Below are 13,059 nucleotides of genomic sequence, written 5' to 3' on the forward strand. Positions count from 1 at the left end.
GAACGGAGTAAGAGAAGCGCCACATTGATAAGGGAACAAACTAATGAAAAATTAACATCATTGCATGTTGATTTTGATAATTATAATCAAGCTACTAGAGAGTATCAACCAAAATTTGCAAGTTATTGTGGACTTGCGGTCAGGAGTAGGATTTCTATACTTAAAGAGAGTTGGGATAAAGTATCAAATTTAGAGCTCCATGACTTGCGGTTAGACATTTAGGTATGATATTTATTACTTGCTAAATGTTCTTTAATTAATAATTGTTACTGATAGTTACTATACTTGATTTTAAAAAACAGAATTACTGGAATATACCAAATGATGCTCCTAAAAAACAAACACTTAAAGTATGCAACAAGTCATGGAGGGCCTACAAGTCGACGCTTGTTACTGAATTCATAGACAATGATCTTGATGCATCAAGTTATTAACCCGTACCTAACCAAAGAAGCATGGGAAGATTTTGTTAAGATAAAATCCACTGAAGAATTCCAAGTTTTTTGGGCTTTATATGTGTGAAGGAAAAAGGAAAAAATGGAAAGAGACTGTGAAGAAAAACAAAAATCCAGCTCACTTAGACCCATTGGAGTATCGTGGGAACAAAGCTTGGTGGGATAAAGATATCGAGTTAGGTACGAAAATAAAAGGACATCATATATCAAGCGAGCAGGCAAGAGATTTTATCTATGCTAGGACAAAACACACCCCCTCAGGGGATTACATTGTTATGCCTGAGAGTGAGCAATTAGCGGATAAGTTTGTTAGTGTACTTTTGTTTTTCTTCATCTCCATATACCATTTGTCTAATAAGTAAATGTTAATAAAATCCTTTTGTTTGCATTTAAAAATATCAAAAGATAAAGTAGGAGTTGATTTGATTGCAAATGTTTTAGGAGAAAAGCACCCTGGTCACACGAGGGCAGTGACTTATAATGTCTCTCTAAAAGAATCAAGGAATAACTAGAGAAAGTGGAAACACCAAGAGTTACCAGATTTAGAGGATTTAGTGACTAGGCTAGAGGAGAGTTTGTTTAATAAGTTATATGATAAGCTGATGAATGATATGGTGTCTGATATGATGGCTAAAGTGGTAGATACTGTCGGGGACATGGTCCACTCTATGGTGGCTACTAGTGTGAATCATGGCATGATGCAACATGATGATACTCGTAGTAATGAAGCAATAAAAGTTAGAAGCCCGAAGTTCAAGAAACATAGTGTTGGATCTACAATGATGGATGCATTAGATAATATAAAGGTATACATTGTTTCTTCATATAGAATACATTTAAACACACTTTAACAAACTAATTAAGTACATTATATATATATATATATATATATATATATATATATATATGTATGTATCTGTGTGTGTGTGTGTTTGTAGGCTCCCATTTAATGTGAGTTGCTGCTACCATCGGATACAGAGCATCATAGAGTTGCCGAAGGGAAACTCTACCCATTGGAGAATGGGATGTTACATAGGATACCACTCAAAGAACATCATGTGAAGGTATCCATACGAAAGATTTATGATGGTTATAAGTTGTTCCCTCTTCCTGTGCCGACTGAAGAGACATATATTTTGGGGAATGCATTGTATGGTTTTACTCAATGGCCATGAAATTCAATTGCTCTAGTTAAGGTACAATATAAATTTCCTTCATTTTTTAATATTATAGTCATATCTAATTAAATCAATATGTAACCATTTCTAAACGTCCCAGCCCACTCCAACTATGCAAAAAGATCAAAGACCTTCCCACACATCGACAACAGTACCAACACCGACACCATCATCAACACAGGTTAATATTTCTTATGATCCTGGTGATGAAGTAGTAGCTTAAACTTACTGCTAGTCCTTAATACTTTTAGCTGATCAAATAGCTTTTTAATGTAGATACGCCAAAAAAGAAAGTACGAGGAGACCAACAGTTTCCCCCTTGCAAAGAAAATACGACAATTTGTAATGCCAAAAGAACTAAATGGCAGGCCGAAATTCAAGTTACTGTATAAACATTTTATGAGCCGGAAAATTTAATATCCAATTCATGTTAGAAGTAAGTCGGGGATCTTTGGAGTTGGGAGGATTGAAGTTCTAATCTATTCGGACACGATTAAAGAGCTTATGAAGAATAAGCAACTCGATACAAATTCAATTTTTTTCTTTCATATGTGAGTATGTTAAAATTTAAATAACTAATATTTCATAGTGGTTTACCTTTATTTATATATATATATATATATATATATATATATATATATATATATATATATATATATATATATATATATATATATATATATATATATATATAGGATGCTACATTCAATGTTTCAACACGATAATAAATGTGTCTAGATAAACCCACAAAAAATCATGGGTATGCAATGTGGAACCTATGAGGAATTCGAACCATATATCGTTGTAAATGAGTTAGTTGATGCGATAAACTTTCAACAAGAAAAATAAAATTTTCTAGCACCCTATTTGCAAGAGTATGATATTCTAGAAAATGCTATATGCCTTATATGTTTGTCAATAATTGTTGCTGATATGTTTAAACTTTAAAAGGTTACACTACATATTATTTGTAATTTTCCTTTTCAATATGCGTGCTACATTTTGGATTCAGGTGAAGGTATGAAGACGTTTGAAGACTATGATATCGTAACACATATCGAAATGTAAGAAGTTTCTTATTTTTTTATTTTATGACTGCTATTTTTTCTATAGATTCTAAGAAATCAATAATGCTTACTTTTTAGAGCTGTTGCAACACTTAATAAACAATCGAAATCCAAATCACGTACAATGACATGGGTTTTCGCAAAGGTAACTAATTTTACTATTGATTATATATATATATATATATATATATATATATATATATATATATATATATATATATATATATATATATATATATATATATATATATATCCTCATGTGAATTTTATATTTAGTGCAACCAACAAATGTCGAATTGGAAGTGTGGCTATTACATCCCAAAGTGGATGCATGAAATGGTGTTGTACAGACAACCAAGATTTCCTAAAATAAGTAATTCTTTTTATAATTTTAAAACTAAACCTTAATTTTTATTAAATTAAGTATTTTGTATTACTTTGTATGTAGAACCTTTGGAACGATAAAACACCGTTTCCAGATGCGGAGTTGGACGATTTTGTTGAGTTTTGGATGACATCTGTTGTAGATAACTATTTGAAATGAAGGTACGTGGTTAGTTGTTAGTACTATTATAATGGTCTTTTTAATGTTTGAATTGATTCGAATTTGGAAATAAATCACGAAAATAAATTTTTTGATTGGATGGGAATGAATAAAAAAAATCTTAATCTTAAATTATTTTTGCAATAACAAATTATCTAGTTTAAATCATTCTTTCAAGCTACAAGTTAATTATGTATATTGTCAATGTTTTCAACAGATTTGGAATATGCTATGGTAATGACCAAGAAGACCTCGAGAACTACATACAAAAGTGGCTAGAATTGGAGATGGAAAGAAATAAGTAAATGTAATTAAGATTTTAGTTGAACATAACATATAGCTATTTCGTTTATATAATATATATATATATATATATATATATATATATATATATATATATATATATATATATATATATATATATATTTTAATCTTTTATTGCAATTTAATTACTTAAATTGTTGGCTGATAAATATGATAGGATACACTTCTAGTAGATACACAAATTATAAATAGGATAGGATATATACATACCATATACAAAGGTATATACAGTAGACCATATACAATAAGATACATCATATATGATACATCAAGGTAAATAGGATACACCATATATGATATTCCATAAGATACACCATATAGGATACGACAAGGTAAATAGGATACATGATATATGATACACCATACTATACGTACAATGTACACCCTTGGATAGCATACGATTGTTTTAACCGTATTATATTTCTTTTGTAATAAAATACACCCCCAATAGAATACGGATGATTATTCATATTATATTAGCAAAAATAGTTGTATCCCATTCCATGTTTTCTAGTTCCACTCCATTTCTGGAGCTCTTCATAATGCCCAAGATTTTTCAATTATAATCCACTCAAACGATCGAATTTAAGTCTCTAATCAAGGTGACGGTTTTGAGGATTTAAACCTCATTATTTCTCCTAATTAAACTCAATTACTCCTAATTAATCACCCATTATATTATTGTAATAATATAATAATTAATCACCCATTATATTATTGTAATAATATAACCAAATTATATATAATTATACTTTTATTTTAATTTGAATTATCACAACACAAATGTTAGAAATTTAGTAGAGAAAAGTGAGAAGGAAATGAAAAGGAGAAAAAACGGAGAAATGGGTGAAACAACAAAGATTTTGGTGAAATTCCGATGAGGTCGATAATGGTGAGTAGAGAGAAAAAGGGAAAACACAGAAGACTAGAAAAGAAAATGAGGACAAAGAGAGTTTTATTGTCGACGTTTTTTTGCAGCGACGACTACTCATTAGAGGTGACACACCAGAGGGAAAACAATGTGGGGTTTCGTACATCGTTGGATCATCGCTTAAATGGACAGATGAGGTTGAAATGACACGGATCGCTAGTATAAGCCTTTAGCGGCGACGCCTTTAGTGGTGACGATCACTCTTTGGCGAGACACATCGGAGGAAAACAACATGGGGTTTCCTACTCCCTCTTAGTCGTTGGATCATCGCTTGAATTGATAGATGTGGTTGAAATGACGCAGATCGTCAACACAAACCTTTAGCGTCGACAAAAAACGAGTTTCATTGTTGTCGCCGCTAAAATTGTCTGTCACCGCTATTGCCTGTAATTCTTGTTGTGAATGAGTGTTAAAAATGGATTAAGTTAAATGGTGAATTAGGGTTTAACTCTTGGGACTATGTGGTCCTCGAGTTTGGGGTTTTAGTGGGTATATGAGACAACGGAGGTTGGTTGGAAGATTGCGGGTGTTGAAGGTTGACTAAGGAAGAAATTTAGTTGGGGTCAAGATTCGAGTAATGTGGCAATGAGTGTGAGGGGGATGAAGTTGAAAGTGAAGATATTTTTGCTTACTAGGCTCGTAAGCCTAACTACTATTTTTGTTATGTCTTGGAAAGTTAAAAATGAGTGATGATGAGGTTGAGTTGCATGTCTAATAAAAAGCTTGTAGACATTTTATATTCTTCGTGAGAACATCCTTGGTGTTTATTTAAATATTAATGTTAAAAGTGAACAAAAGGTATTGGCCTGTTGGGATACTATATATATATATATATATATATATATATATATATATATATATATATATATATATATATATATATTCCATAAAATACTTTCCAAAACTTTCTTAATTTGGTTGTACTTTCTATATATAAAATAGAAAACACTAATAGATATAGCTTATTGAATTAACTCTATTCTCATTAAGTAGAAAAGAAGCATCACACATAAGTTTAGGAATGATTTTATGGGATGCTTTCTTTGATTAAAGGTGTATATATTTCTTAAAGGAGAAATTAACCTTTTTTGTATAAACAAGGGTAGCTAAGGAAAGTATATACAACATCTCATGTTCCGGCCTAACATCATGTGCAAAAACATCAATAAAAGGAATGCATCGATAAATTAACCTTTTTCATTTCAAACGCATTAATGCTCATAAATTAATTAAAGGGAATGTTTAGCATATCTTGTATGTTCCTTTTTTGTATAAACAACGGCAGCTTGTGAAACAATGAATAAGAATAAAAATTGCCAGACCTCCGAAGATGTATTCTGGGTATTAATTGAGCAAGTTGTCATCTTGACTGTGCTTGGCCATGGAGAGGGTGAAGTATATCAGTAGGAAAGTTCCCATGCTTGACCTGTCAAAATTGAATAGATTAATTGCAATAAAAAACAAAGAACTAAAACTTTTTGTTGAATAAAACATTATACTTTCATTGTTTTTCAATGTTTTACAATTACAAACATATACTTTGATAAAATATTAAGTTATAGTAATATTATCCAATTACAAACAAGTTTCATCGACATAATTAAATACAGTTTTTAAAATGTAGTGGCATAACCTTAAGATTTTTTTTTTTAATTTTTTTTAAATATTGTGTGTTAGCAAAAACATAGAATTAAAAAGTATAACGTCGTAATCATAAAAGAATTAAAGTGAAATGTTCTATAATTGGGTGGATTTGAAAAGCAAATGCTAATAAACAAAATCTCAAAGCATGATACACAATCTTAAGAAATAAAGTACAATGTTATATTAAACAAATAAATAAATAAAACCTAGTTGTTCTTGAATTTTGTGCGATTGTATTATTGTATTTAGTTTTTTTTTTTACGTCCTTGGTGACACATATGATCTGTTGTTTTCTTATTTAAACTGTTCAATTTGCGACTCAATTTGGATTATTTCCATTTGAAATGGTCCCTCCTAATCCCCACGATAATAACATTATATGGGGAAATTCTAAATTACGCATTTGAACAATAACACATGTGCGACTTTTAATGCAAAAAATACAAATGTATCATACGCTATCAAACAATTCCCATGTCGATAGACATATGTGACAAATGATGTTTTACTATTATTGCATAAGGTACAAGTTAATAACATGCTATCGAACAATTGTCGTGTCCACATATCACCATAAGTCAACTTGATGGTCGTCAAATCATGTGATACTGTTATGCATGAGGTATAATGGTACACCCTATCAACATTTTCTTGGCCATAGGAAATCGGGACAAATCATGTATTGCTTTTGATGCATAAGGTACATATGAGAAATGTTCTATCGAAGAGAAATTCACTATCGTTCAAATTCCATTTATACAAATCATGTGCTACTTTTAATGCAAAGGGACAAGCGGGAAATGCCCTATCGGACGATTGATTCCTAGGCATACGAGATGAATCATGTACTACTCTTAATGCATAATGTACAAGTGAATAATGCATATTATGGGTCAATGTGAATACACATGTGGGGACAAATTATATTTTTGTTTTGTGGGGACAAATTATACAAATGTGGAGATGTGTAACAGTGCAAACATACAAATAGCATTTTTGTTTTATGGGATGCTCATAAATGATGTAATTATTAAAACAAAGACAAGGAGAAGGTCGTTCTCACAATGTAGCAAAGAAGAAAAGGATTCTTCTAGGACTGATGATTGATGTTTGTTTGAAACTATTCGATCTTTTTCCGATGAGTCGGCTTCTAGTTGGTGTTTCGCTGGCGGCAGTGGTGCTGCCGCCAGTCGCGATGCTAATTTGGTGGTGGAGTTGTTGCTCCGTCGCCACCACCAACACTGGTGTAGATTTTTCGGACATTGTGTCTACTATTAAATAACAAAAACAAAAACAACGTTAAATATATACGTGAAATAATAAAATCGTAAAGTAAACCAACTTTTCCACCGGAAACGTAGCAAATAATTCAATGTGCATGTGCAACCGAGATTCCAATTATCTGGATAGGAACAAAAAGGAATTGAAGATCTTCTTAACTTTCTTTCCTCTGTTAGTAGAAGATACCTTTTTGTATTTTAATTGTTATGATTCATTAAAATAGCTTTAACAATATTCTTAAGTTGTAATGAGTTGTTATTTTTGTAGTTATATAATTCTCAGTTGACACGTATAATCAACAATAGAGATTTAATTATAAATTAATTAGCAATAAAATCATATTTATTTTCATATCAATATCTTCTTCAAAAATCTTATAAGTGTCAATACGTAACTTTTTCTATTGGTTAATCAATCTACATCAACATAATTATTTTATTTGAGTAGGTAAACTAACAAGAAGTCCACCCACTTTATATTTGGAGTAACAATTATTATAAAGGTAAATCTATATTATTATGCTAAGAATATAATTAACTGCATGGGTTACTAATTTTTTGTACATTAGTTTTAAATTTTTAATGGTCAAGAAAAACTATGATCACACAAATTCGATTATTAATCTACTTAATTATAAACTGTTATGGAAAAATATATTTGACGGATCAATTCAATTATCTTTAATATAATATAAATTTTAACATTTTTATTCGTAAGTTACTAATCTATATTTATCGTATGGGATTAGGGAAAACTAATAAATGTTATATTAAGGAAAAATAAGGAGTGACCTTTGGGCGAAGAACTATCATCTCTTTCATTGTCAACGCTTTCCGCAATTTGTGATCCTTTTCTTGATAAACTTCTTTGCAACTAATAATTATGCAAATAAAATAATTAACTGCATTGGTCAAAAAATATAAATAATAGTATTTAATAATATAATAAAACAAAAAAATTATTTAGTAGCACGTTGTTATTTTCAAAAAAAAATCTTGTTTTCTTTGGATTTTTATATATAACTTGTCCAAAAAAAAAAAGAAAGAAAAAGCTAACCTTAAATAAAACCATGTAACGTATAGTTTGACATAAAAACTGTAGTTTCATTTAGGATGATCGTAATGTATAATAATTCCAATAACCATTACATTCTATTAGGATATAAATTCTCTTGCTTTGATGACAAAAGTTTAAATGTTCTTGAAGAGATAAAAAGTGTATTTTAAATAAAAGAAATACATAATACAAAATAAACGGAGTCGTATATTTTTACATAAATACCATTGTTCTAATGGATTCTTGTTTACAAACTTAAAAGGAAGAAAATTAGATATAGAAACTAAAAATAAAAACTAAACTTACATTAAATCTTGGATTGTAGTTCGTGAGATGAGAGAAAGGTTCCATATCCACTCGAAAGCTATCACCTTTCATGTTCAAAATCTCATCACAAACTGATATTTTCTGGGTACCCTTTTCATAAGGGCATATATATCCACATTCCATTGGCTCCATTAAAGTCAACCTTCAAAATCCAATTGGACACCTTCTTTTCTTTGATCTGTAAAGCGATTATCACCAAAAATAGATTAACCTTAATTTTGATATCAAACAAAGACCCGACCAATCTCTTTGATAATATTCAAGAATCTGATGAATGTTTAGACAATTACTTGTGAATTCTACAAAAGAAAGAAACAAAAATCAAAACCCATAATTGTTTTCTTCATCTTGATGATTACCCACCTTCTGTTTAAGACTTTAGAGTGATTGCAATCGATATATAGTTATGACAGAAGTGGTGGTGGCTTGTGGCACGCTAGAGACGGTGGAGGAATTCCAAGGAGGATTTCAGAGAGAGAAGAGCGTGTGGGAGTTGGGGTTGGGGTTGGGGAAGAGAGATGAAGTTATGTGTCATATAAGATGTTTGGTAGCATATGGATGTTTTATGTTTTCTTGGGCTTACAGTTATGGTCATGATGAGTTGCTTTTGTTTTTTAATAGTATTTGTTTATACATTAGAAATTATTGATTCTTGAGGAATAATGTTTTTAGTATATTATGATAATAAATTAGATATACAGGGTTAATTACAAAAATGATCATATAAATGTTTATTTATCTTGGTGTATCTTCGGCATAAAGTTTTTAGCAGTTTTTATATAATAGGTTTTAAAAAAAGTATTCAAAAAAAAAAAAACTTTGTTTGCCCGTAAAAGTTTAGTTTTATTTTTAAAAAAAAATCATAATAAAAAACCTACTTCAAATAGTCTTTTAAGGAAAAATGGTCTATTTTTAAAAATATATTTATATATTTATCTTTCATAAACCATTGCCATTTTATGTAATTTTATATGGTTCAAAAATTTGCTACTATTAGATTTCAACTAACAACAACCCATTATCAGATTTGAACAACCAAACTAACAGCTACCAACTAACAACTATCATCTATCAGGTTCGAACTGTCAGCTATCAGCTTTCATCTAGTTTTGTCAAACACATCGTAATATAACCAATTTTTTAGGTCGTAAAAATGAGCATCGTCTCTAATGGTCCATTTTTTTAGTAACATGGCCTTGTGTTGAACAACTAAAAAAACAATTTATACGGGTAGGAAAAATCCAATAATATAACATTATGAACCAATATACATTTTATATTTTCGACATCAGTGTCAAATATTTCCATAAATATCAAAACGTCATTCAAACCTATTGTAACAGCTTATTCCCGATGTAATTTTTCCATTCTTTAATCGAGGGTTTAATAGTCTCAAGTAAAGTAGAAGGATGTGGCGAAGCAGGAAGTCATTAATCGCATTTGTTGGAAACTGAGAAGTCTGGAAAATTATGGTTGGGCTGGCGACTCTTTAGGAAGCATGACACACTTTCGGCTTAGTGGATTGTTCACTTTTTAGGGATTTTGGTGTATTTAAAGGCCATTAACCTTTGGGGTTGGATCATTCTCAGCCTCCAACACACACATATCATTCCTTGAGAAATGCTAGCCTTCTTTCTTTTCTTGGTGAATTTGGAGCTTTGATGCATTATGTAACATCCCAAAAATCATGACCAAAAATTTCATTTTTGATATAACGATTCATAAACAATTTAAAGAAAATATCATCAAGTTATTTCATTTTATAAAAACCATAGATCATATGTCTCAAGAGCATGTCATAAAATAGTAACAATGTTAGGGTACAAATCCCAAGAATCTCACATATGGAAAATCGTGTGTGTGATGCACTGTTACCATGCCGACTCCTTTCTCTTCGAGGAAGAAGTACCTGAAACCAAAACTGAAAATCATAAGCACAAAGCTTAGTGAGTTCCCCCATCATATCACATACCATACATAACACATACTGTCTAACATATCCAGGTACTAGCTACCCTTTCGGTCTCTTTCAACCGGTAACTTGCCAAGCATATCAGGGTGCTGGCCTACCCCTTTGGTCCTTCCGACTGGTAACTTGCCTAGTATATCAGGATGTTAGCCTCCCCCTTCGGTCCTGTCAACCGATACCTTGCCTAGCATATATCAGGGTGCTGGCTTACCCTCTCGGTCCTTTCGACCGGTATTGGGGACTATTTCACCCCTACTTCTACGACATAGCATCCTAATGCATAAACATATAAGTCATATACTGCCTACCTTATCCGGGTGCTGCCATACCCCCTTCGGCCCTATCGACCGGTATTGGGGTCTATCCTACCCCTCCTACCACTATTACATAATATCATAGCATACTAGCACATAATCATAACAGACAGTGGACTACCAGATAATTATCACAAAGACAATCATCTCTACTATAGCTCTTAATAGTGGGCCGACATTGGGGCCTTCGACCTACTTCTACTGGAAGGTAACTCACCTCAATGTCATGAAGTAGCTAAACTGTCCTCAGCTCTGGGATCAAATCTCCTCAACTCCTACACATAAAAATATCTTTTAATTACTCTTTCATACTCATAACCCATTTAAGGGTCAACTCTGGTCAAAGTTCAAGGTCAAAGTCAACATTCTGGTTGACTCAACTCGCCGAGTTGGTTCATTAACTCGCAAGTTCCTTGATCCATTAAACTCTGAAATCTTGATCCTGCTCGTTGAGTTCTTTCATGAACTCATCAAGTTCCTTCTCATACATAGTTGGGACATTTCGCTCACAACTCGCCGAGATTTTCAGTCTTCATAACATAGTCGGGACCTTTCACTCACAACTCGACGAGTCCTACCTTGAACTCGTCGAGTTCCTCAATCTTCATAGCATAGTTAGAACCTTTCACTCACAACTCGCCGAGTCCTTCCTTGAACTTGTCGAGTGCCTCAATCTTCATAACTCAAAACCATAGCCAACTTCCTGAGTCATCTCCTAGACTCAACGAGTTTACTTAGTGGCAGAAAAGGTTGGGGGACCACGACCCAACTCGCCGTGTTGTATGAACAAGTAGTCGAGTCCCCTATAGTCTAAATGCATCCAGTCATTTCTAGTCGGGCTTAATGCATCCGAATCATAGATCTGGTTACCTAGGGTCTATATATCACGTAAAGTTTCAATGTTCACGTCCATGCATGGGTTATTCATCGATAAAGACTATCATAGACCGATCCATCATCGGTCTGCATACGTGGTTCATGAGGACCATGAACGTGGCAGGATCATTGGTCAACTCGAAGGGCATACCACAAACTTGAAATGACCGTAGCGAGTCTGAAAAGCAATCTTCTATATATCCTCATCTCTTACTCACATCTAGTGGTAGCTTGAACACAAATCTATCTTGGAAAACCAAGATGTCCCCTGTAGCTATCGAGGAGGTCATCAATCCTCAGGAGTGTTGGATTAGGTGTCTAAGCCATAACTATAATTGGTATGTACTTGACCCGAGAATAGCATGGTCCATTTCAGGTTGCCTTCATCAGGACAATTTGATAGGATGGATATTTGAGTAAGAGGTTATTTGAGATTCATTAATATATTATAAGTAAAATATATTAATTGAGAAATCATATTATTTAATTAATATTGATCAAGAATTGATTTGGAATTAATATAGTGATCAAAATAGACTAATTAAATTAACGGGGACTGATTATGTAAATCAGTGAGACATATGGTTTGGGATAATGATCCATGATTAATTTGTAATGGGCTAAGCTTATGTGAAAATCCATAAATTATTAGTCCATATAAGTTATGGATCATAATATTAAGTGTAAGAATTAGGGTTACATATAATTCTTGGAGTCCTACACTATATATGTAAGCCACTAATGCTAAAAATCGACTTAAGAGTGACATTGCATTAGTATGGATGATTTTTGGCGCCTAACATTTCTCTCATTTGTCTTTCAATTGTTCATGATGTTTGTGACTTGTTTGGGGTACAACACTTAGGGTGCTAAGCTCTTGAAAGACAAAATTCAACAAGCTACAACAAGAGGTAATATTGTAACATACTTTTATGATTTATATGTCAAAACTTTATGGTGGCTGTAGGCTTCATGCTTTGGAAATTTTATTGCATGTATAATTAGAGAAAACTTAGATCCAAAGCTATTAGTGTTGTATGTGCACCATATGAGTGTTATAGTAGATAAAACCCAACAGTGGCATTAGAGCCAT

General features: G+C 32.1%; 1 protein-coding gene across 2 annotated transcripts; it reads right to left on the minus strand.

Moving 5' to 3' along the window:
* Positions 1–5,665: 5,665 nt before the first annotated feature.
* Positions 5,666–9,382, minus strand: LOC111892425 (uncharacterized). Of its 2 annotated transcripts, none has more exons than XM_042895737.2 (5): positions 9,098–9,382; positions 8,787–8,985; positions 8,216–8,297; positions 7,207–7,414; positions 5,666–5,925 (listed from the first exon to the last, which is right to left on the minus strand). In XM_042895737.2, exons 2-5 carry the CDS (start codon positions 8,937–8,939, stop codon positions 5,844–5,846), a joined length of 525 nt encoding a protein of 174 aa, XP_042751671.2. In that variant the 5' UTR covers positions 8,940–8,985; positions 9,098–9,382; the 3' UTR covers positions 5,666–5,843. The 2 variants fall into 2 exon arrangements, with proteins under 2 accessions (XP_042751671.2, XP_052620679.1); XM_052764719.1 differs by having other exon boundaries at positions 9,171–9,380.
* Between the last annotated feature and the right edge of the window lie 3,677 nt (positions 9,383–13,059).

The sequence above is a fragment of the Lactuca sativa genome, chromosome 1 (genome assembly GCF_002870075.4).
Source record: "Lactuca sativa cultivar Salinas chromosome 1, Lsat_Salinas_v11, whole genome shotgun sequence".
In the NCBI taxonomy this organism is placed as follows: domain Eukaryota; kingdom Viridiplantae; phylum Streptophyta; class Magnoliopsida; order Asterales; family Asteraceae; genus Lactuca; species Lactuca sativa.